Below are 22,100 nucleotides of genomic sequence, written 5' to 3'. Positions count from 1 at the left end.
AATAGACATAATTTTACTTCTTGTTTTTCAACTCATATATGTTTTATTTCTTTTTCTACTTTGATTGCACTATGTAGGTCTTCTAGTAGTATACTGAATAGTAGTGGTAAGAGTGGGCACTCTTGTCATGTTCTTGTTCTTACAGGAAAAGCTTTCCTCCTTTCACCATTGAGTATGATATTGATTGTGGGCTTGTCATATATGACCTTAATTGTATTGAGATATTTTCCTAATTAAGAGATTATGTGCCTAATTAAGAGAGATATGTGCCTAATTAAGAGTTTTTAATCATGAAATGATGTTGAATTTTGCCTAATGCTTTTTCTACATCTATTCATAGGATTATGTGATTCTTTTATTGTATTTTATTAATGTGATTTATCACAGTGGTTAATTTGCTGATGTTGAGCCATCCTTGCACACTAGAGATCTCATTTGATCATGGTGAATAATCCTTTCAATGTGCTGCTGAATTGGTTGTCTAGAGTTTCATTGAAATTTCTTGCATGCGTTCATCAGGGATATTGGCCTATAGATTTTTTTTTTCCTAGTAGTATCTTTTTCTGGTTTGGTATCAGGATAATGTTGTTTTTTTTTTTTTTTTTTTTTTTTTTTAATTTTTTTTTTTTTATTTTTTTTTTTAACGTTTATTATTTTTGAGACAGAGAGAGACAGAGCATGAACGGGGGAGGGTCACAGAGAGAGGGAAACACAGAATCTGAAACAGGCTCCAGGCTCTGAGCTGTCAGCACAGACCCCGACGCGGGGCTCGAACTCACGGACCGTGAGATCATGACCTGAGCCGAAGTCGGACGCTTAACCGACTGAGCCACCCAGGCGCCCCAGGATAATGTTGGTTTTATAAAATGAGTTTGGAAGTATTTCCTCCTCCTCAGTTTTTGGAAGAGTATAAGAAGGATTTATTTTAATATTCTTTAAATGTTTGGTAAAATTCACCAGTAAAGGCATCTGCTTCTGGAATTTTGTCTGATGGGAGATTTTTGATTAGTGATTCAATCTCCTCACTAGTAATTAGGCTATTTAAAATTTTTCTTTCTTCCTGATTCAGTCTTGGTAAGTTGCATGTTTCTGAGAACGTTTCCATTTCTTATAGGTTGTCAGGTTTGTTGGCATTTAATTGTTAATAGTAACCTCTTGGGATCCTTTGAATTTCTGAGATATCAGTTGTAATTTTTTTTAAGTGTTTATTTTTTGAGAGAGACAGAACTCAAGTGGGGGAGGGGCAGAGAGAGAGAGAGAGAGAGAGACACAGAATCTGAAGCAGGTTCCAGACTCTGAGCTGTCAGCACAGAGCCCGATGTGGGACTTGACCCCACAAACTGTGGGATCATGACCCGAGCCGAAGTCATGCACTTAACCAACTGAGCCACCCAGGTGCCTTCTGAAATATCAGTTGTAATGTCTCCTTTTTCATGTATAATTTTGTTGATGTGGGTCCTTTTTTTTTTTTTTTTTTCCTTCCTCTGGTTAGTCTAGCTATGTGTTTGTCAAGTTTGTTTATCTTTTCAGAAAACCAACTTTTAGTATGGTTAATCTTTTGTTTTTCTCTTCTCATTTTTAATTATTTCTGATCGAATTGTTATTTCTTCTAATGTTAAGTTTGGGCTTTTTCTAGTTGTTTAAGGTTTAGAGTTAGGTTGTTTATTTGGGATGTTTTTTGTTTCTTAATGTAGGTTTTTATTGCGATAAACTTTGATTTTAGAATAGAATTGCTTTTGCTGCATCCCACAAGTTCCAATATGTTTTATTTCCACTTTAGTTTATCTCATGAAGCTTTTTTATTTTCTCAATTTTTATCATGATTCATTGGTTCAGGTGAGTGTTGTTTAATTTCCATGTGTTCGTGACTTTCCAATTGTCCCCTTGTTAATTTCTAGTTTCATACCATTGTGGTCAGAGAAGATACTTGGTGTGATTTCAGTCTTCTTGAATTTGCTGAGACTCGTTTTGTGACCTAACATGGTTTCTTCTCTTAAGTGTTCCACGTGCACTTGAGAAGAACGTGTACTCTGCTGTTGTTGCGTAGAACGTTATGCATATATGTTAGGTCTGTTTGCTTATAGTGTTGTTCAAACTTGCTGTTTCCTTATTGATACTCTGTCTGGCTTGTCTATCTTTTGTTGAGAGCAGGTTATTAAAAGCCCCCAACTATTACTGTATTATTTTTATTTCTCACATTAGCTCTCTGATATATAAAATATATAAAACTTTTTGCTTTATATATTTGGGTACTCTGTTAGGCATATAAATCTTTATAATTCTACATTTTTGATGTATGACCCCTTTGTCATTTAATAATGGTATGTTTGGTCTCTACCATTGTTAATTTAAGTCCATTTTGTCTGATACAAGAATGGATACTTTTATTTTTTTTAAGGCTAAAGTGAAGTCTCTTATAGGCAGCATATTTTTGGATCTGTTGTTTGTTTTTGTCCATTCAGACATTCTGTGTCTTTTGAATGGAGAATTTAATCCTTTTACATTTAAAATAATTATTTTGGGGACATCTGGGGGGGGCTTAGTGGTTGAGTATCTGACTCTTGATTTTGACTCAAGTCATGATTTCATGGTCATGGGATCGAGCCCCGTGTCAAGCTTTACACTGGGCATGGAGCCTGCTTAAGATTCTGTCTCTCCCGCTTCCTCTGCCCACTCAGGTTCATGCACGTGCTCTCTCAAACTATTAAAAAAAAGAAAGGAAATAAAATAATTATTGATAGGCAAGGATATACTGTTTCCATTTTGTTAATTGTTTCCTGTTGCTTTGGAGGCCTACTGTTCTTTTGTTTCTTACTCTGTTTTTGTGTGTTTTGACATCTTTTTGTGTCAGGATGCTTTGGCTTCTATATCTTGGTTTCTTGTGTTATTACTACACAGTTTTCCTTGTGGTTACCATGAAGCTTACATAAAATATTGAAAACTTTTAACACTCCATTTTAACTGATAATGACTTATCTTCAATAAAATTTGTATACTTGACACTTTTATTTCTTTTCCCTATCACATTTTAGGTTATTGCTGTTAGAATTTACATGGTGTGTTGTGTGCCTAAGAAGAAGTTGTTGTACTCATAGTTACCATAAACTTATGGTTACATTCCTCTTGTTTTTTTAACATTTAGAGTTTTAAGTGAAGTATTGCATCACTGTTACCATATTGCAGAGTCTAACTATGACCTACATTTACTGTCTGTTATTAGTGTGATTTATCTATCTTTTTGTGTTTTTATGTTAATTAGTGTTCTCTTACTCCCACTGAAAGAATTCCCTATAGCATTTTGTCTAATGCGGGTCTGATGGTAATGAACTGTCTCATTTTTTGTTTGTGTAGGAAAGTCTTTATTCCTTGTTCTTTTCTGATGGATGGCTTTGCCAGGTACAGAATTCTTAGTTGAAAGCAGTTTTCTTTCAACATTTTCAGTATGGTCTCTCAATCTCTCCTGGCCTAAAAAGTTTCCTTTGAGAATATTATGGGAGTTCCCTTATATGTAACTTCTCTCTTTTCTCTTAGCTGCTCTTAAATTCTTTTTTTGTCTTTGATTTTTTAAGTATGTATGTATGTATTTATTTATTTTTTTTGAGATAGCAAGTGGGCATGTGCTCCCATGAGTGGGGGAGGGGCAGAGAGCATTCCTAGCAGGCTCTGCACGGTCAGCTCAGATTGGGACATGAGGCTCTATCTCCTAAATCTTGAGGTTGTGACCTGAGCCAAAATCAAGAGTTGGACACTTAACCAACTGAGCAACCCAGGCACCCCTGATTTTTAAAAATAATTTAATAATAATGGTTCAGCTTACTTGGCGTCTTTTGGACCTCATCTGGATGTCCATTTCTCTCCCTAGGTTTGGGAAGTTTTCAGCAATTTTTGCTTTAAATTTATGTTTTGTCCCTTTCTGTTTTCCTTTTCCTTCTGGAATTTCCATAATGGAAACATTGTTTCTTTTCACTGTGTCCTATATGTGCATAGGCTTTCTTCATTGCTTTTTATCCTTTTTTCCTTTTTGCTCCTTGGATTATTTCCAATGTCCTAGGTCTCTGATTTTTTCTTCTGCATGGTCAAGGCTACTTTTGAAACTCTCTCTCTTGAATTCTTCAGTTATTGTATTTTTCAACTCTGGGATTTATGTTTGTTTTACTTCCACCCTCCCCCTTTTTTTAGTGACTAAGGAAATTAGTGCACATATATAAACACTGTTTCATTTTTTTAAATGTTTATTTATTTTGAGAGGGAGAGGGAGAGAGACAGAATGTGTGTGAGCGGGTGAGAGGCAGACAGGGAAAGAGAATTCCAAGCAGGCTCTGCGTTGATAACGCAGGGGCTTGATTCCACGAACTATGAGCTGAAATCAGGAGTCAGACTGTCAACTGACTGAGCCAGCCAAGTGCCCTGTGTTTGCTTTTTCTTAACGGGTGCTGTTTCCTTGTAGGAATTCTCATTTTGTTCGTGCATTATTTTCCTAATTTCATTTTTCTGTTTTCTTACAGTTAACTTCCTTATGAGGCTTATTTGCAAATTTTTGTCTGACAGTTCATAAATGTCCATTTCTTTAGGGTCAGTTATTAGATCTTTATTAGTTTTCTTTGGGGGTGTCGTAATAACCTGATATTTTGATCCTTGGTTTCTTACATTGCTGTCTGTACATTTGAGCAGCAGGCCTTTGCTTCCATAGTTGACACGTTTCCTTTGGCAGAGAGAGTTCGTCCCCAGTCAGCTGAGTTTGGGTGTGTGGGTGTGTTTGCTGATAATGTCTTTGGGCAGTTGTGAGGCCCGCTATTCTGATCGATTTTTGGGTGAGACAACTCTGAGGATGGAGATGGGGGGCTGAGAACACGCGGATAGGACTTGGCTTGGTTGTCTACCCAAATGAGGCATCTGTAGGAGGGGCTCTGTTGTTGCCTCAAGTCTCTGGTAAGGCTTACTAGGTTATAGATGTGGCTATGAATTAGCTTCACTGCTCCGGCAGAGGGCAGAGAAGGGCCTAGGACATATATAGCTCATTGCTTGGGGGCCCGAATCAGGCCCGAGTGGACAGTGAATTTGTTGGGCAGGTAAGCCCACCGATTTTGCTCTGCAGGTGGGCAGAGCCCTCTGTGCTGTATTCTGTGTGCGACTGTCATTTTTCACAGGACTTTTGAAGGGGCCATGCAGCTTCCGTGTGGCCTGGGTAGTTTCCGTGGTTGGACAGGCTGAAGCTATATTCAGCAATGAGAAAGGCTGTGAATTAGGTTCCCTGCCCAGGCACAGTGGGAGAAGCAGCTCTAAAACCGGGAAAGCTCTTTGTTTTTTGCCTCAATTCAAGCTGACTCTCAAGTTCCTGGCTGCGCAGAGACTGGCTCTGCCCCACAACCTCTGGGGTCTTCCTGCCCTTCTCTTGGCTCAGGGCTACTGGCCTCATGGCTTCCAGGTCTTGTCACCAGCCCGTCTGTTCAGGTGGGACTGGGAGGCACTCTCCATTCCAAGTCAGTACCTTGCCTGGTCACGGGCAAACTGGATCTCGGTTCGTAGAATCCCTCATTTGAGGTTGGGAATTAGGTGGACCTGCGTGCACGTGGTCCCCTTGGCACAGTGTGCTGCGGAGTTGGTTCGGTAGGTGAGCAGAGCTGCTTTGTGGAATTGCTGCGTGGGCATTGAGGGTATGGATTCGGGCTGCCAAATTCCTGGTCGTTGTAAACCCCTGGCCCCCCTTCTCTGTCACAGTCAAGATTCCCTGGGACTGGGCCCCACAGGTTGTTCAGCAATCCCTGTGATGTGAGACCAGAGTAGGGGCTCCCACAAATGACCCACGATACGAGGGAGGTTGGTTGACCCCTCGGGGTTCTCTTTAACCACTGGAGATACGAGAAGCTTGGGGAACCTCTCCTCTTGGTGCTGTGCTGAGTGAGGGAGGGACAGTGCAGTCAATGTAAGTCAGTCTCTTACCTCTTAATGCAGTCTGGCTTGGTCTTTGATGTGCATTGGGGTACTTCAGCCCCATATTCTAGAATCATCTCAATGATTTCTTGCTCTCGAATGATTGTTAGTTGTTCTCGTGAGAGGCAGTCAAGTCAGGAGCAGCTGATGTCGCCATCTTGGTGACATCACATTCCCACTCTTGCAAATCTTTGTAGTGTCTTAGCAGATTGCAGGAAGGTCACACCACAAATATTGTTGAAGTCTCTAAAAGTGTATATAGTGTTGTAGTCTAGATTTGGTGACACCATTCATGCACAACAGGTTTTAAGTTTGAACATCCTGATTTTTCTGTTTGAATATTAATCATTTTTGTTTCAAGTATTTGGTGTTCTCAGGTATACCCAATTTCTGAATCCCAAGGTTCTGATTTCTATTTACTGTAATAGGATTATTTAGCAAAATATGCCAAGGAGATGAATTACTCTTCTTTTGAAGCTCTCATAGAAACATGGCAAATTAATACAGTTTTTAAAAAACTTGAGGTAAAAAATTTTCTTCATATGATGTTTCTTAATATGATTAACTTTTAAGAGGATCAGCATGGAGCACACCACTTTATACCCTGCATGCATAGCATATGCTCTTTATATTCATCCGGAAACATTTTAATCTTATTTAAAGAATGTGCAGTTTTGGTAAATGTAGGGAGAATCGTTGAGACTATAAACGTAAATAATATTAGCAGCTCCATTACATTTTTCAAATAGAAGAGGGTGAAGTTGTAGATAGGTTAATTGTGTTATTTTTCTGTTTTCTTAACACAATAGTAAGCTGTATTGGTAATTCTCCATTAGTACTTTATGGCTGGCTTCCATAAAAACGGAGATATAAAGTGGAAACCAGTAGAAATGTAAAGTAGAAGCCAGGTCATGTTAGAGGGTATTAGAACTTCAATATCCAAATAAAATATATGTAAAAATCATGATCACCCTTGAGGAATGTATTAAAACAAATATATATATATAATATATATATTATATATACATATGTATGTGTAATCTACGTATATATGTATGTATAATATATGTATATATAGTCAAATGAAAGCACTGGCAAGTTTATAAGTCAGATGTGAGCACACAAAAAATTTAAATCTGATTTTCTCTTTCTCTTAAAAATTTTGTTTGACAGGAACATTGATTTAATCAGACAGTTGTAAGATGTCATTTGTTAGGTAATGGCGTCGACCTTTCCCTGGAAAACCCAATATCGGTGATCACTGGCACAGAGAAAGCTGCTTCTCGACTTTAACATTTTGCATATAATGTTTGGAGATACACAGTTTTAAAAGTTCATCTGTAACACTCTACAAAGCATGTACATATACATAGCAATTCTGAGACTGAGAGAATAAATATCAGTTTCCTGTAATTATCAGTTGGGTGGGGGAAAACTCATGTGCAGAATCTCCAGTGGAATGTGAACTATGCATGGATTTTTAAGAAGAAGTTTATCAGTACTACTGGCTTATAACAAACCTTACCTTGTATTGAACAATAAGGTTGTAGTAATTGAAATGTTTTTATGAGATGGGGCTTCTGACACATGAGATCTGTAACTCCCAATGTTCAAGTGCACCATTCCTTGACGTCCTGCTGCAGTTGGCCGTCGTAAGGGGTAAGAATCCTGGATTGAGCATGTGATGAGCTGTGTTGAAATATCTCGTTCTCCTGTTAACAGTGTCCTGTTTAGCAATGCACACAACCTTATTGGTTCTGTTGCTTGAGTTGTTAATGGTAAGACGTGGAAAGTCCCTTCCACTCTGAAACTCTGGAGGTGTTTGAGTCTGTAATATAACACCGACTCTCAGAGTCTGTTGTTAGGATGAGCTACTGACATTTTGGACAGTGATCTCTAGCCAAAGTTTTTAGAATGTGAAAAGCTTTTTCTCGCATCCACATATCCTTCTGCCAGATTCTACTTTTTCTTTCCCTATGCCTCCCTACTTAAAAAAATGAGGTTGAAATGTTTGCAGTGGACCTACCATGCATTTTGCTTTTATCAGTCTCTGTATTTTGGAGTGAAGAGGGTCTGGAATTCATAAAGCACAATTCTCTGACTCATTTGCCTTTACCTCATTCAGTTGTAATGGCATCCTGGGTGGTGATGGACAAGTGTACTTCTGGTGTTGCTTTAGGAGTTTTATGCTTCTTTTTTTTTTTGTTGTTTTTGTTTTGTTTTTTGTTTTGTTTTTTTGTTTTAAATTTTTTTTTTCAACGTTTATTTATTTTTGGGACAGAGAGAGACAGAGCATGAACGGGGGAGGGGCAGAGAGAGAGGGAGACACAGAATCGGAAACAGGCTCCAGGCTCCGAGCATCAGCCCAGAGCCCGACGCGGGGCTCGAACTCACGGACCGCGAGATCGTGACCTGGCTGAAGTCGGATGCTTAACCGACCTGCGCCACCCAGGCGCCCCAGTTTTATGCTTCTTTGAAGCAACTTTCATTTCTACCCTGGGGCATGTTTGTTTTCGGGACTTTGAGACAGGCTGCTTTAGTCTTGACGACTAGGATTGCTGGAGAAAAAGTAACTTGAGAGAATTTCACGTAAGGTGAAAACATTACCTGGAGCAGGGATTCTCAAGGGTGTTTGCCGAGAGGGGAATTGTTTGCTGAGAGGGGAATGGTAGCTGAGAGAGGAACAGTTTGCTGAGAGAGGGAGCTGGCAGACTGGTTTCTCAGAACTTGGGGAGGCTGAGGGTTGGAGGTTCTGCCATATGGCCCTTCACCTAGATTCATTGCCCTGTTGCAGCCTGGCAAGGATCCTGTCACTCAGGTGTCCTGGGTTGGGAAAACAACACCGTTCTCTAGGCATATATGCTGATATTTACCCAGGATCCTGTGCAGTTCCTGGCACGACTGCTTACACTTTCTTCCTCTCCCCTCATATTCAAGAAATGGTATCAGGATGTGAGTGAGCGATTTTAAGAGGAATGACCTGACTCACTTTAATTTGTATATTTAAAAAATCAGTCGCAAATTTGATTATCATTATCCCTGCAATTATTGGTGACCTATTTCCTAGCCCTCCAGAGCTTAAAAATAAATGGGATCTGACTTTAAGTGTGTGAAAGTTTGGAAAATCTCCTTTGCTTTTGCTTTTGGAAAACGTCATTAGGGCCATAGATCTTGATAGGATTACAATTTGCATTAATTACAGTAGCAACCGTAATGAACTTCTCCCTCGCTCTTTGTAGCTTACCCTTTCCGTGTGCGTGAATTCATCTGTACTCTGGATCACACAGCCAGGCAGCAGTGTGTTATAATGCGAACCCTCATCCTCCAGTCTCCTGTTCTTTACTTCCTGTTAAGCTGCTTACGTTGAATAGAGGGAAGTGAGAAAGTGAGGTGCGTGTGTATTACTTCCTTTCCTTGCGCCTATTGTCGAATGTCACTGCTCACCCATTCTGGTTCCCTTTCTTAATGTTGCCTTAACACATTTTGTACCTTCCCGTTTCTTGGCTCCTCTGTGATCAGTTTCCTCCTCTCCTCCCTCACTTTACAAGCTATCCCATTTGTGCCAAAGGGTTTTTTTTGTAAGGAGGGCTTTTTTTGTTTTGTTTAAAAGGAAAAAAAAAAAAAAAGCCGTCTGAATAGAATATTTGAGTCTTACCTTGCTTTAAGGTGCTTAATTTAGGAAATGAGAGAATGGAAGTATACCTTAACTGTAAGAAGCCAATAAAAAGTTGATCTACCCCATAAAAGCTAATGACAAGTTTTTACAGGGAAAATTCTCTTGGGTGTGTTATTAGGGGTAATTTTCGAAGATTTTTTTTTTTTTTTGAGATACACTTTATATAGTTTTCATTTTAAAATGGTTAGGTCAGGAAAATCCTTCCATGTTTTTTAAGGATATGGGCTGTGATTTCTATCTCAATTTTGTATTTAGCCTAGATAAATAATGAAGCTGTAAGCAGAAGGATTTCGATGTAGTTAACTTTCAGTCTTTAGTACTTCATAATGAACATTAATTGTAATTTCCTAAAATTAAGTTTTAAAACTAACGTTTGATCACTCTGAATTGGAACTAAAAATGTGTCTCAAGCCCATATAACTTCTACTTCATAAACCACACTTAGAAATATTTTCATTTTTGAAGGTGTGGTTTTTCACAGTGGGGCTCCTTCATGCCAAGTCTTAATAAATCTTTTCAGTGAAATCTGGTTTTAGCGATAGGCTCTTAACTTGATTGGTTTTAAGAAGTGGAAAATGAGCACCAAGCAGGAATTCTAGCAAAAAAAGTCGTCTTGCTGTGTTGGTAGTGTTATGTCCAAGTGTACCGTGAAGTACGCATAATTGTTGTATTTGAGTTGTATGACGCTTGCCCAGCACCCCCACACCTGGCCATCTCTCTTCGAAGCCTTTCCTCATCTCTCTTGGAAAGTGGACCCTCTTTTGTGGTGTCCCACTGTTGCTAGAAACACCTGTCAGACCTTTTCTGACACTTCATTCCAGGTACTTGTTTTCCAGTCTGTTTCCTCGGAACCTTACATCGCTTTAGGACAGAAGTCAGTTGTGGTGACTCAGGACAGAATAGGGTTTTGTTTTTGCATGGGGAAAGGTAGATATTGGAAATCTTTATGCATATTTTGGAAGCATGTAATATTGATAAATAATATTTCATACATCTTAAAATTTTTTTTATGTATTTAGTTTTGAGAGACAGAAACAGAGCCTGAACAGGGAAGGGGCAGAGAGAAGGGAGACACAGAATCCAAAGCAGGCTCCAGGCTCTGAACCTGTCAGTACAGAGCCTCACATGGGGCTTGAACTCATGGACTGTGAGATCATGACCTGAGGCTGAAGTAGATGCTCAACTGACTGAGCCATCCAGGCAACCCTTTTTTAAGTTAGTTTTGAGAGAGAAAGAGAGAGCGCACATACGAGCAGAGGAGGGGCAGAGAGAGGAAGAGAGAGGAAGAGAGGGGATCTGTAGTGGGCTCTGCGCTGACAGCAGAGAGCCCAATGCCAGGCTTACACTCAAAAACCATGAGATCATGGCCTGAGCTGAAGTCAGACGCTTAACCAACTGAGCCACCCAGGCGCCCCTCATACCCTCATACATTATTTTAAAGCTCATCTGTAACATGGAGCTTTTGTTTCTGTTGTGAAGACACATTAAGGTATCATGATACAAAATGCACATCTTCTTTGTTTTTCTTATACTTTTGTGCTTAATACATTGTCGTCATTTTATAGAAAGGCAATGCTAACGCCTGTCACAAGGGGCTGAGGACTAAGAGTGTGTCAAATGTAAAGCCAGCAAGTAAGCCCCTGGTGCCGTTTCCTACCTTCTCCCATTTAGATTGCCTTCAGACAGCCACAGTGCAAGTAGGTATGTTCAACTCATGATGAGAGGTGAAATGCAGACAAAGTGTGCTTCAAGATCCATAGATGGGACAACTGTCCAACTTACACTGCTTCCGGTCTCTCTTCTGTCACACTCTGTGGGGGCTTGAGTTGAATAATAACAGGCGAAAACTTGAAACTTTCATTGGTGATTCAAAGTGGGACTTTGCACTACAGCGTTCAAAAGTTCATAAGGGGCTTGTGGCTTACAAGTTCCTTATGTCTGTATTTTACCATTCTCATTTCCTAGCAGCCTGAATGCTGTGTATTGTAAGGTCTGCGATTTCTGCTTTCGTCGCCTGGTGCAGTGATTTTCCAAATGTAGGTTTGAGCGTGAGCAGTGATTAAGTTCTGTATGTGCTACCATGGATGTTTACATGCTGAAACTGAAGCATTCGTAGCTTTTATTGCTGTAAATACTAAAGCCTTGGAGCTATTTAGCAAATTATAGTTCAGAAGAGCCTAGGATAGCAAGACAGTCAGTGACCTAAGGAGTTCATTTAAGGGTTCTACTAATGTGGAGTCACTGACATGGGACCGCCTTCTACTCTTGAGTGTTTTGATGTACACTTGATTTACATTTGGAAAAATGAATCGGCACTACGCAAATCTCCCACTGTCATAAAAAGTACATCCGCTTGTAAAGGATTTAATTAAAACATAAAATTAAGTGCTTATGGGAATTTGCCCCCAGAAGGTGTTTCCATTAGGGTAAGAAGACATTTTGCTTATGTGGATTATTTGTTTTGTGTGTCTTTTGTTTAATGTGATGACCTTAAACTAATTGTCATCATCAGTTGTGCCAGTAATGCTGGGAAAATGGAAGAAAAAACTGTCTTAAAAAATGTTCCATTGCAGCAAATGCTTTCATCTTTCTGTCTTACATAGTTCTAGATCATACATAAAGTTTACATTGTTGTAATTACAGTGTAGGAAGGAACTCTTTTTGTGCACCAAGGTGTTAAATAATCCTCAGACTTCTAGGGATTTGCACTTTGTATTATGACCTTATCTTAGCTTCCTCTCCGACTCACCTTCGTGTCGGGTAAGATGCAGGCTTCTTTACGCCTTGTCCAGCTCTGGAATACACGCTGGTAACTGTGCGCCTCCGTAGGCCCTCTCCACCCCTGTTCTGATTCACGCTTCGAATTCTTCCTCTTAGGACAGTTGAGTCTTACTGTCCTTTCCTTATTTTGATATCTTTTTCTAGGTGTCATTGTTCTAGTTAACGTTTAAAGTTTTCATACCTATTCAAAATCTTAAAAGCTAAAATTTATGCTTGAATTGGGATGATTTTGGGTGTTTGAGCCCGTTCTGGCCTGTTGTGTAAAGTTTTCCAGCTTAGGTGTGGTACAAAGCTGCTCCTTCCACTTAGTCAAACTTCCTAGTTTTACTTCGCTTTCTTCTTTTAAAATGAAATCATTTCAAGGGAAGGCCACACTTGAGTGTGACTGTCCAACGGTTCTTTCTTGTTGGAGTGGTGCCTGCCTATGAGGAATGACGTTGAATTGAGCAGAGTCACATTTCTGGCCACATTTTTGTTTTTCTTCGTGATTAAGCAGTTAAAAGTGCCTGTGCAGGGAATGTCAACTAAGAACTCCAAACGTTTTGTAGAAGAACAGATTAAATTGAGCGTTCCTTTGTAATAGTCTTAAATAATACTCAAATGGATGTGACTACATTTCCGTAAGTGAGAATTGGTGTCTGCACTACATTTATTCTCTTTTCTTTTTGCTGGAATTTTCTGCCAGTCTTCTCCTAGCCTCTGCCCCTTGCATCTTGGTGGGTTGCTTCACCGGGACATTTTCCAGCAGTCTGACCCAGAGCTTGGGGTTCAGACAGGTCTGTCGAGTGGGTAGTTAATAGGACTGAATTTGTGTGAAGTGAGAGCAGTTTGGCACGAGACCTCTCTGGTGGTGGTGGAAGGTGGGCGGTCACACATGAAGGAAACGAGGGCCTTTGCAATTAGATGGGGTGAATAAAGTATGGAAGGAAACTCTGGCTGGTTACGGAGCCTTTAGAAGAACAAGAGAAGTTAAAGAGGGGGAAATACACGATCGGAGTCCACATTGCCAGATCACGGGTGCTTCTGTGATGTGTCATGATATTCCAAAGCTAATTTGTGACACCCACTTGAGCTGTGTGAGAACCAAAGGAGAGAAGATTGGTTTGTGAGCAGAAATGTAATTTAATTAGTAAATATGCATTTGGTAGGCAGTCCTGTTGTCTGTCACTCCGTTAAAAGATGTGCTTATAATCCAGAGGCTCATCCTTTTCTATTTGTAAATGACCATTATAATTGCCATTCTGACATGTTGACAGGCTGTCTTTCTAGTATCCACGGGTAGAATGTTTCCCCTTGATTTTAATAATGTTTTCAACATTTGGCACTGTGGGATTTGGAAAAGACGTTTTGCTCTTGAAGATCCGTAAACAGCACTGAATATTGATTGAGCTAATAGAGCAATTACTGTACATGACTGTTTTTCTCCCACATAGATTTTCTCAGTATTATGAATTTACAAATATGCATTCGGTAGTGGATTAAATTTAAAAATTAGCTTTTGGTTCAAAATTTGATAACGTGTAATTTTAGCCAATAAAATGGTTTAGTGGATTCGATCGAATGTAAAAACCAGCACAGAATCAAGGTTTTATAGCTGGTTTAAAAATAACTGCTGAAAGCCTCAGGCTTGAAATTAAATTTGGTTTTAACAGGGCTGAATTTTATGTGACATTTGTAACAACGTAAGGAGATGTTTATTAAAGATGGTTAATAAACTCACTGAGACACATTTGACCATTATTTATAGGAGATGAAATGTAAATTTACATATAAAATGGAAAAGATAAAAGATCTCAGAGATTGTGACTTTGAGTGTGTCCCATTCTACATGTTAAGGCAGTTTGGTTTTTGTTCTTATCCTCAGATTAAAATTGCTTATCTCTGTTTTAATCACTTCACATCATTATCACTGACTCCTCAGTGGCCTCCTGTTGTCATCTGTAGATCTGGTCACACTGAGGATTATTCTACCGATCCGTTCCTGTTAGTTCCTCTTATAATTTCAGAATAGACATGTGATTGAAATAATGTCAAAACTGGTATTTTCACACTCCCATTTTTCTTTCGGACTCTGTTGTCCTGATTTCCTCCTACCCCTTTCTCTCCTGTCTAGCCACAGAGGGTGCTGAAATTCACAGTAGTCACAAAATAAACCAGTATTCCTTGAATGGCTCTTCTTTTCCCATCGTGGTGTGAGGCATCAGTGGCCAGAAGGGATCACACAAAGGAGCAGTGTGTGTTGAGTGTGTAATTGGGCTCCTTGCTCCATGGTCCCTTCATAAGTGTGGTGTGTTCATTTCCAACACAAATTTTCCCAAATTTTCCTTTTTTACCTTTCATATCTTTATTCCCTGAGCCTGTTTCCCTGTTCCAGACCCCTGGTCTCTTCTTCTTTTCTTCCCAAAGACATCCCCTCCAGTTTATTCTTTAGCCTGTCAAATTTCAGTTTATTTTAGATGGTTATAGTATTGATAACCACACATAGAACAGGTAATGATTTGCAGTGTATGTTTTTATTCTGTGGTCTGTGGATTCAAGGAAATAATCTGAAACAGCAGCTCTGTTTGCAAAAGGATTCTTAAAAGAGCTGGTTTATAACAAGTAAAAGTTTTATTCCTCCAGTCCATTAAAAAAAAAATTGTTCTGTGGTTAAATTTTCTTTTTTTCATCTTTGGCTGGGTATAATGAGGGACTTTTATATTATTTCCTACTTTGTCTTCAGTGTACTATATTTTTCAATTAAAAAAAAAAAAACCAGGCTATTGTTAGTTCTCTCGCTCTTTAATGAATCATTGGATTGGAAAATAACTCATTATGTAATCAGGCAGAGATATGTTCCTTTATTTGCATGTAGATAGTGAAGATGAATAATTTATCAAATGTTATTAGCGCAGGCTGCGTATTACTGAAATCTCAGCAGGATGTAATGGAATTTGTCTCGTGCTAGTATGAAGATAGCATGCCCTTGCCTAGTCATTATTGAACTTGTGGCATCTCTCAGCGAACTATTATGTTAGCACTCCACTCTTGCACACCTCTTCATTAACTGGACTTTTGATTGAAGAGTTGAACTTATCTTGAAAATCTGAAATCTGGCATGCCAAATGCTTGCTTGACTCTAGCTATGTTTTTACAGCACAGCAAGAATTTTCAGAATGAATGAAGGACTTAATGTTTCTTATTAAAGTGATTAGTGCAAAAAGGCTGTGACTGATGGTTTTATTACTTCTGGTCATGAAAAGCTGTCTCTACAAGAGACGTTGAAGCAATGTATTTTTCTGAAACGAAGGGTGATGGAACATGTATATAATTGCCTTAGAATCTTATGCCTGTACTAATTATGTATTTGAAGTTATTTTAAATGATTGCTTTGAAAAAGTTGGCTTTGATTTGCTTATGGCATGATTGCACGGGGAGGTCAACAGATCTCACAAGCAACAGTGAAGATGGACAGTCAAAAAAACAATCCCAGCACTCTGGAAATTGCCTAAAAGTTTTCAGCAAACTGAGAAGTGTTTCTTCACGAAAACAACTGAACGTTGGGTAAGAACAGTGTGAGTCCATGGTATTTGTGCCTGGGGCTACTCCCATTTTCCTTCCTCAGCTCTTCTAGCAAGGTTGTTCAAGGCAGAACGGGCTCTGAAAACCAGGGGCTTTGCTGCTGCTTCCAGGACAGCTCAGTGGATTTGAAGAACTGTCAGTTAAAGTGGAGATTTTGATGGCAAGCGACAAGGGAGCGTGTGTGACTATACCTGCCCGAAACTGTGGGACTGTTCTGTGTGGACAGGTGGACGAGCCCAGGGATTTAATGGGGACTTGTGGAAGTGATTGGAGGCTTGCTAAGTCCCCAGAGACGGTTAGTTGTGCACTTGCACAGCAGAGACAGGAGTGGGCCCCGCCACCCACACGCATCTGCCTGCTGGAGCCTGCATGCGTGTCCTGAGAAGGTGGCAGAGAACCTCAGAAAGCACAGGAGGAAGAAAAGGCCGGGGGAAGCGCACTTGGAAATGTCCCTGACTCTGAATAACCTCAGTGGCTCATACGCAGTTCCATCAGCAGATAGAAATCTTAATGGTTTATAGGGTTTGAACGAATGTGTAACCAGTCTTTCCTTAATAAAAAGGTATGCAGATACAGGGTTGACCCGGAGGAAGTCAGGCTTGGTGGTGGGGGGTGGTGGAGAGCTAAGAAGTGACATCAGTAGCCCTTCCTTGTAGAAGAGATAGACTTAATAGATTTAGTCCAAGTAAGCTAAAACAACAAAAACAAACAAAAAAACCAATCCCTGGTGGGGGGAACCCGAATGGAGAATGTCAGTATATAATCTAAAATGTTCTGTATTCAACAAAGTATTATGATTCATGCAAAGAAACTAAGTATAACCATATTCAGGGGGGAAAAAAAGTACACATTATCTTTGACCAAAAATGTTGGATTTGACAAAGACTCCCAACTACTAAGCGAAACCGTGTTAAAAGCCTTTAAGGAGGAGTGTCTGGGTGACTCAGTTGCTGGGCATCCGACTTCGGCTCAGGTCACGATCTCACAGTTTATGGGTTTGAGCCCCATGTTGGGCTCTGTGCTGACGGCTCGGAGCCTGGATCCTATTTTGGATCCTGTGTCTCCCCCTTTCTCTTTCTGCCCCACCCCCATTCACACTGTCTCTGTCGCTCTCAAAAATAAATAAAAATGTAAAAAAAAAAAAAAAACCTTTAAGGAAAGGATGATGACATTGACTTGAATGTAGAATCACAAACAGAAATGATAAAAAGAACCAATGGGAAATCTGTAGTTAAAAAGTACAATAACTGAAATGAGATGTTCATTCAAGAGGCTCATTTGCAGGTTAGAGATGGCAAAAGAAGAGCAATTAGTAAATTTGAGGATAGATCAATAGAAATGATCCACTCTGAATAACGAGAAAAATCACCAGGAACTCGAAGACCTATGAGACAACATCTGGCACACCAACAAGTATGTCATGGAGCCACAGAAGAAGATACAGAAAAAATGCTCCCAATTTTTTTTTTAAAGCATTACATGAAAACTTCCCAAACTTGATAAAAAAATTACTTTATAGAGCCAAAAAGATACATGAACCGCATGTAGGAAAATCACAGTGATCCACACTTACATACATCATAGTCAAACTGTTGCAAAAGAGAGAAAAATCTTGAAAGTGTAAGGCAGAAGTGACACATTATATACAGAAGAACAACATTAAGATTGACAACTGACTTCTCAGAAGCAACAGAGGTCAAAGGTGTGGAGTGCTATGCCGTTGACCCCCGAATGACATGGTTTTGAACTGTGTGGTCCACTTTGATGTGGAGTTTTTACAATACAGTACTGTAAATGTATCTTCCTCATGCTTTTCTTAACATTTTCTGAAGCTTGCTTTATTGTAAGAAGTACATAATACATATAGCATGTAAAACACTTGTTGATCAACTCTGTATGTTATCAGCAAAGATTCCAGTGAACAGTGTAAGCTGTTAATAGTTAAGTTTTGGGGGGGGAGCCAAAAGTTATACATGGATTTTCAACTGTGTGGGGCTTGATTCTGCTCAAGTCTGCATTGTTCAAGGATTAGCTGTATTCACTGCTCAACGAAAAAGCTGTCAACTGATAATTCTGTATCCAGCAGAGGTATCTTTCACAAATTAAGCAAAATAAAGACTTGCCCAAGTAAGCAAAGAATCTGTTGCTAGTGGGTTTCCTTTACAAGAAATAATAAAGAAAGTTCTTCAGGCAGAAAGGAAGTAGTATCAAATGCTACGTTGAATTCTTAGGAGGAAACGAGTGCTAGAAATGGTTAAATATGGTGGGTAAATATAAAGTCCTTTGTAAGTCTATATTTTTCCTCTTTTTAAAACTGTATAGTTGTATGAAACTAATTACAGCACTGTTTTGGGATTTATGCAGCTGTGTGTTAATATGTGTGACAGCAATAGGACAGAGAAGGAAGATGGAAAAGAAATGGCACTTGGACAATTGAATCCATATGAAAAAATGAACGGAGACCCTTACTACACACAAAAAGTAAAAAAGTGGATCCTAGACTTAAAGATAAGAGCTAGAATAGTACGACTTTGAAAGGAAAATATAAGAGAACTCTATGTGCTAGGGCTAGGCAAAGAGTTCTTCCATACGATGGTAAGAATATCAGCTATAAAAGAAAAAAATTGATAAAGTGCACTTCGTTAAATTGAAGAACATTTACTTTTTTTTTTTAATGTTTATTTATTTTTGAGAGAGACAGAGACAGAATGTGAGCAGGGGAGGGGAAGAAAGAGGGAGACACAGAATCTGTAGCAGGCTCCAGGCTCTGAGCTGTCAGCACAGAGCCTGATGTGGGGCTCAAACCCATGAACCGTGAGATCATGACCTGAGCCGAAGTTGGATGCTTAACCGACTGAGCCACTCAGGCGTCTTGAAAAACATTTACTTTTTAAAACATAATATCACAAAAGTGAAGCTATAAGCTACAGACTGAGTAAAATATTTAAAAATCACGTCTGAAGAGGGTTTGTAAGCAGAATAAAGAAATCTTATAACACAATAATAAGGTAGTTACTCCAATTAAAATATCGGCAGACTTCTAGAGTAGACATTTATATCAGCAAACGTTCTCCAAAGAAACAGCCAGTAGTAGTTGTGTGTGTGTGTGTGTGTGTGTGTGTGTGTGTGTGTGTATGCACGTGTGCACGTGAGTATGTGTTCAAAAGAAATGTATTAAAAAGAATTGGCTCATACCATTATGGAGACATGATGGAGATTGAGAATTCCAAAGATATGTAGTTGGCAAGATAAAGACCCAAGAGCATTTGTGTGGTTCCAGTCCAAGTCCAGAGGTCTGAGACTCAGACCTGGTGGTGTTAGTGTCAGTCTGCACTTGGGCAGAAACAAGACCCAAGAAGAGCCTGTGTTTTAGCCAGAATCCCAAGGCTGGGAAAGAACAAGGACCCAGCTCAACAGTCAGTCAGGAGCTGTTCCCTCTTAGCTTTCTTGTTCTATTCAGGCCTTTGATTGGTTGGATAAGGCCTACCAGTGTTAATCTGCTTTACTCAGTCTACTGATTCAAGTGTCAATCTTTCCCAGAAAGACCATTGTGGAAACCCAAAATAATGTTTGGCTAAATGGCATTCTGTGGCCCAGTCAAGTTGACACATAAAAATTATTACATTTACCAAACAAGACATACATTTGGCTAATAAACACATGAAAAGGTGCTCAACGTCATTAATCATTATGGAAATACATAATTCATTTGAACCACAATAATAAATTACTTCCCCCTAGGATGGCTATTGTCAAAAAAGTTACAATGTGAGGTCTTGGTGACAATGTGGGGAAACTCAAACCCTCATACGTTGCTGGTAGGATATAAAATGGTACCCCACTTTGGAAAACCGTTGTTTCATACAAAGGTAAGTATAAATTGACCACATGACCCAGCAATTCCATTCCTAGGAATCTATCCAAGAGCAGTAAAAACATATGTCCACATAAAGACTTGGACGTGAATGTTCCTAGAAGCATTATTTTAATAGGTATTAACTGGAAACAGTTCAAACATCTACCAGCTGGTCAACAGATTAACAAAATGTGATATATTTTGGAATGGGAGCAAGGGTGGAGTACAACTAAGCTTGGGACAATTTGGGGGGTGATGGAAATGTTCTAAAACAGGGTTTTGTGAAGACGGTGCAGTTGTGTGTGTTTCTTTAAAGTCATTGAGTTGTAGACTCGTCATGGGTGAATCTTATAGGATGTTAAAGTTATAAAAAGTTACAGAAAATACTCTGTGTAATAGGCAAAGGACAAAGTAAACATGGAGAACAGTAATTGGAGAATCTGAAGGGGATGGGAATTCTTTGTACTGTTCCATATTTTCTCAACTGCAATTCAGACTTTCCAAGTTACAAAAATTTTTATGACTCTTAGAAATAGTCTGATTGTCTTTTGTTATATTAAAAAAACCAGTTTAAAACCTTGTGTTTGTTTTTAAAAAAAGCAACCCTAAAGTGTCATTTTATCTCAGCTTTTTAATTCTTTATTTCTTGGATTTGCTGTTTGCTCTCAGCAGATAATCTGCTTTTGCATTTTTTTTAATCCCCCAGCGGTACAGTTGGCTGGCAGGCACAGTGCTCCGTGAGCCCTCCCTGCTTCATCCACACGTGTGGTTGACGCTTGAGGGCGTGCCTACCTTGCGGAATGCCATCCTGAGGGTATTTTTGGTTCTGTCATCTGTGCAGTAGAAAAAGGTGCAGATATTGTAGGCAAAGCACTTTTGATGGCAGGGTATGCACACAGCTGTTTTTCTCTTTGGCATTATTTCTTAGGACAATGATCATATCTTCTGTTGGTTTTTTTTTTGGTATTTGTTTCATAGAGGAAGAAGGTAAATTAATACATTTATTGAGAGCAGTAAATGAAAGTGAAGTTCTGTGACCCGTGCTGATGTGTGTTTATATGCTTTGTTTGAAGGTCATTCTGTGAGACTACTGGGTCAGAAAAAGAATAACGGAAAGCGGTTGGGTGGAGCGCCATTGGATTTGCCAAAGATCAGGAAGAATCCACTGATAGAAATCATTTCCATCAATACTGGGTAAGTGTCTCTCAAACTTGCTCATAAAATATTCAGTATACTCCATCCACAAATTCAGGTTTTTTTCCTACCGGACATGTGAACAGAGTAAAGCAATTGAACGTTTTCATGGGAAAGAAAAATCAAAAATCTCTAAACCACATGAATATAGTTCCTGCTAAAAGATGTTCCCAGGGTATAAATTACACTTATATTTCAGGAAGAGTTTAGGTTTTTGATTAATATTATTCTGACTTCTTTTTGGTAATAGACATGGATTTCGTTTTCTAGCCATGCACCCGGGTTAAAATATTTTTTAAAAGAGTGTTTTGGGGGTGCCGTGTGGCTCAGTTAAGCGTCCCACTTGGCTCAGGTCATGATCACGCGGTTCATGGGTTCCGGCCCCGCCTCAGGCTCTGTGCTGTCAGCACAGCTCATCGAGTTATATACTTGCAATGGGTGAATCTTACAGGATGTTAAAGTTATAAAAAGTCATAAAAAACATTATGTATGTAATCGGCAAAGGACAAAGTAAACCTGGAAAAACAGTAATTGGAGAATCTGAAGGGGAGAATCTGTGCTGACAACTCAGAGCCAGGAGCCTGCTTTGGATTCTGTGTTTCCTTCTCTTTCTGCTCCTTCCCGCTCGTGCTTGCTCTCTCTCTCTCTGTCTCTCTGTCTCTCTCTCTCAAAAAATATATAAACATTAAAAAAATTGTTTTTTAAAAGAGTGTTTTGTTGTTGGAATGGTTAACATACCCAGTCATCTTTGTTTTTTTTTCAATAGGGTTATAAGTAAATAATACCCAAGATACTAATCATGGTTTGATTATTAATTCTCTGAAATACATGTTTGAAAATGTTGCCCTTTTGAGCTTTAAACTGAAAATGAGCATGATAACTGAATATTAAGCACTCTTAATTTCCACATCTTTGTCTGAAGTTCTTCTCCCTTACTGTAACTCTTGGTGAGCCCATTCGTACTTGGTTTTATTTGCATTTACTGAATTTGCAGTCAATGTTAGTGTAGTCTGAAAGTCTGATGAGGCCAATTCCCTCCTCCATTCATAAAACTTCCTCCCACAAAGGCAAGCTGTCCTGCTCCTCTTTGATTTCAGCTTT

The 22,100-nt window shown here is 39.2% G+C and overlaps 1 protein-coding gene across 5 annotated transcripts in view; it reads left to right on the top strand.

Moving 5' to 3' along the window:
- The window catches only part of CDKAL1 (CDK5 regulatory subunit associated protein 1 like 1), a 714,482-nt gene that overhangs the window by 207,951 nt on the left and 484,431 nt on the right, over nucleotides 1-22,100 (top strand). For all 5 annotated transcript variants that reach the window (XM_030314751.1, XM_030314750.1, XM_030314749.1 and 2 more), the window contains one exon: nucleotides 20,879-20,999. In XM_030314751.1, the coding sequence (XP_030170611.1) occupies nucleotides 20,879-20,999 (121 nt within the window). The remainder of the gene's footprint in view (nucleotides 1-20,878; nucleotides 21,000-22,100) is intronic.

The sequence above is a fragment of the Lynx canadensis genome, chromosome B2, assembly GCF_007474595.2.
Source record: "Lynx canadensis isolate LIC74 chromosome B2, mLynCan4.pri.v2, whole genome shotgun sequence".
Classification (NCBI taxonomy): Eukaryota; Metazoa; Chordata; class Mammalia; order Carnivora; family Felidae; genus Lynx; species Lynx canadensis.
The sequence above is the reverse complement of the archived record's forward strand: the minus strand, read 5'-3'. Positions and strand labels throughout refer to the sequence as shown.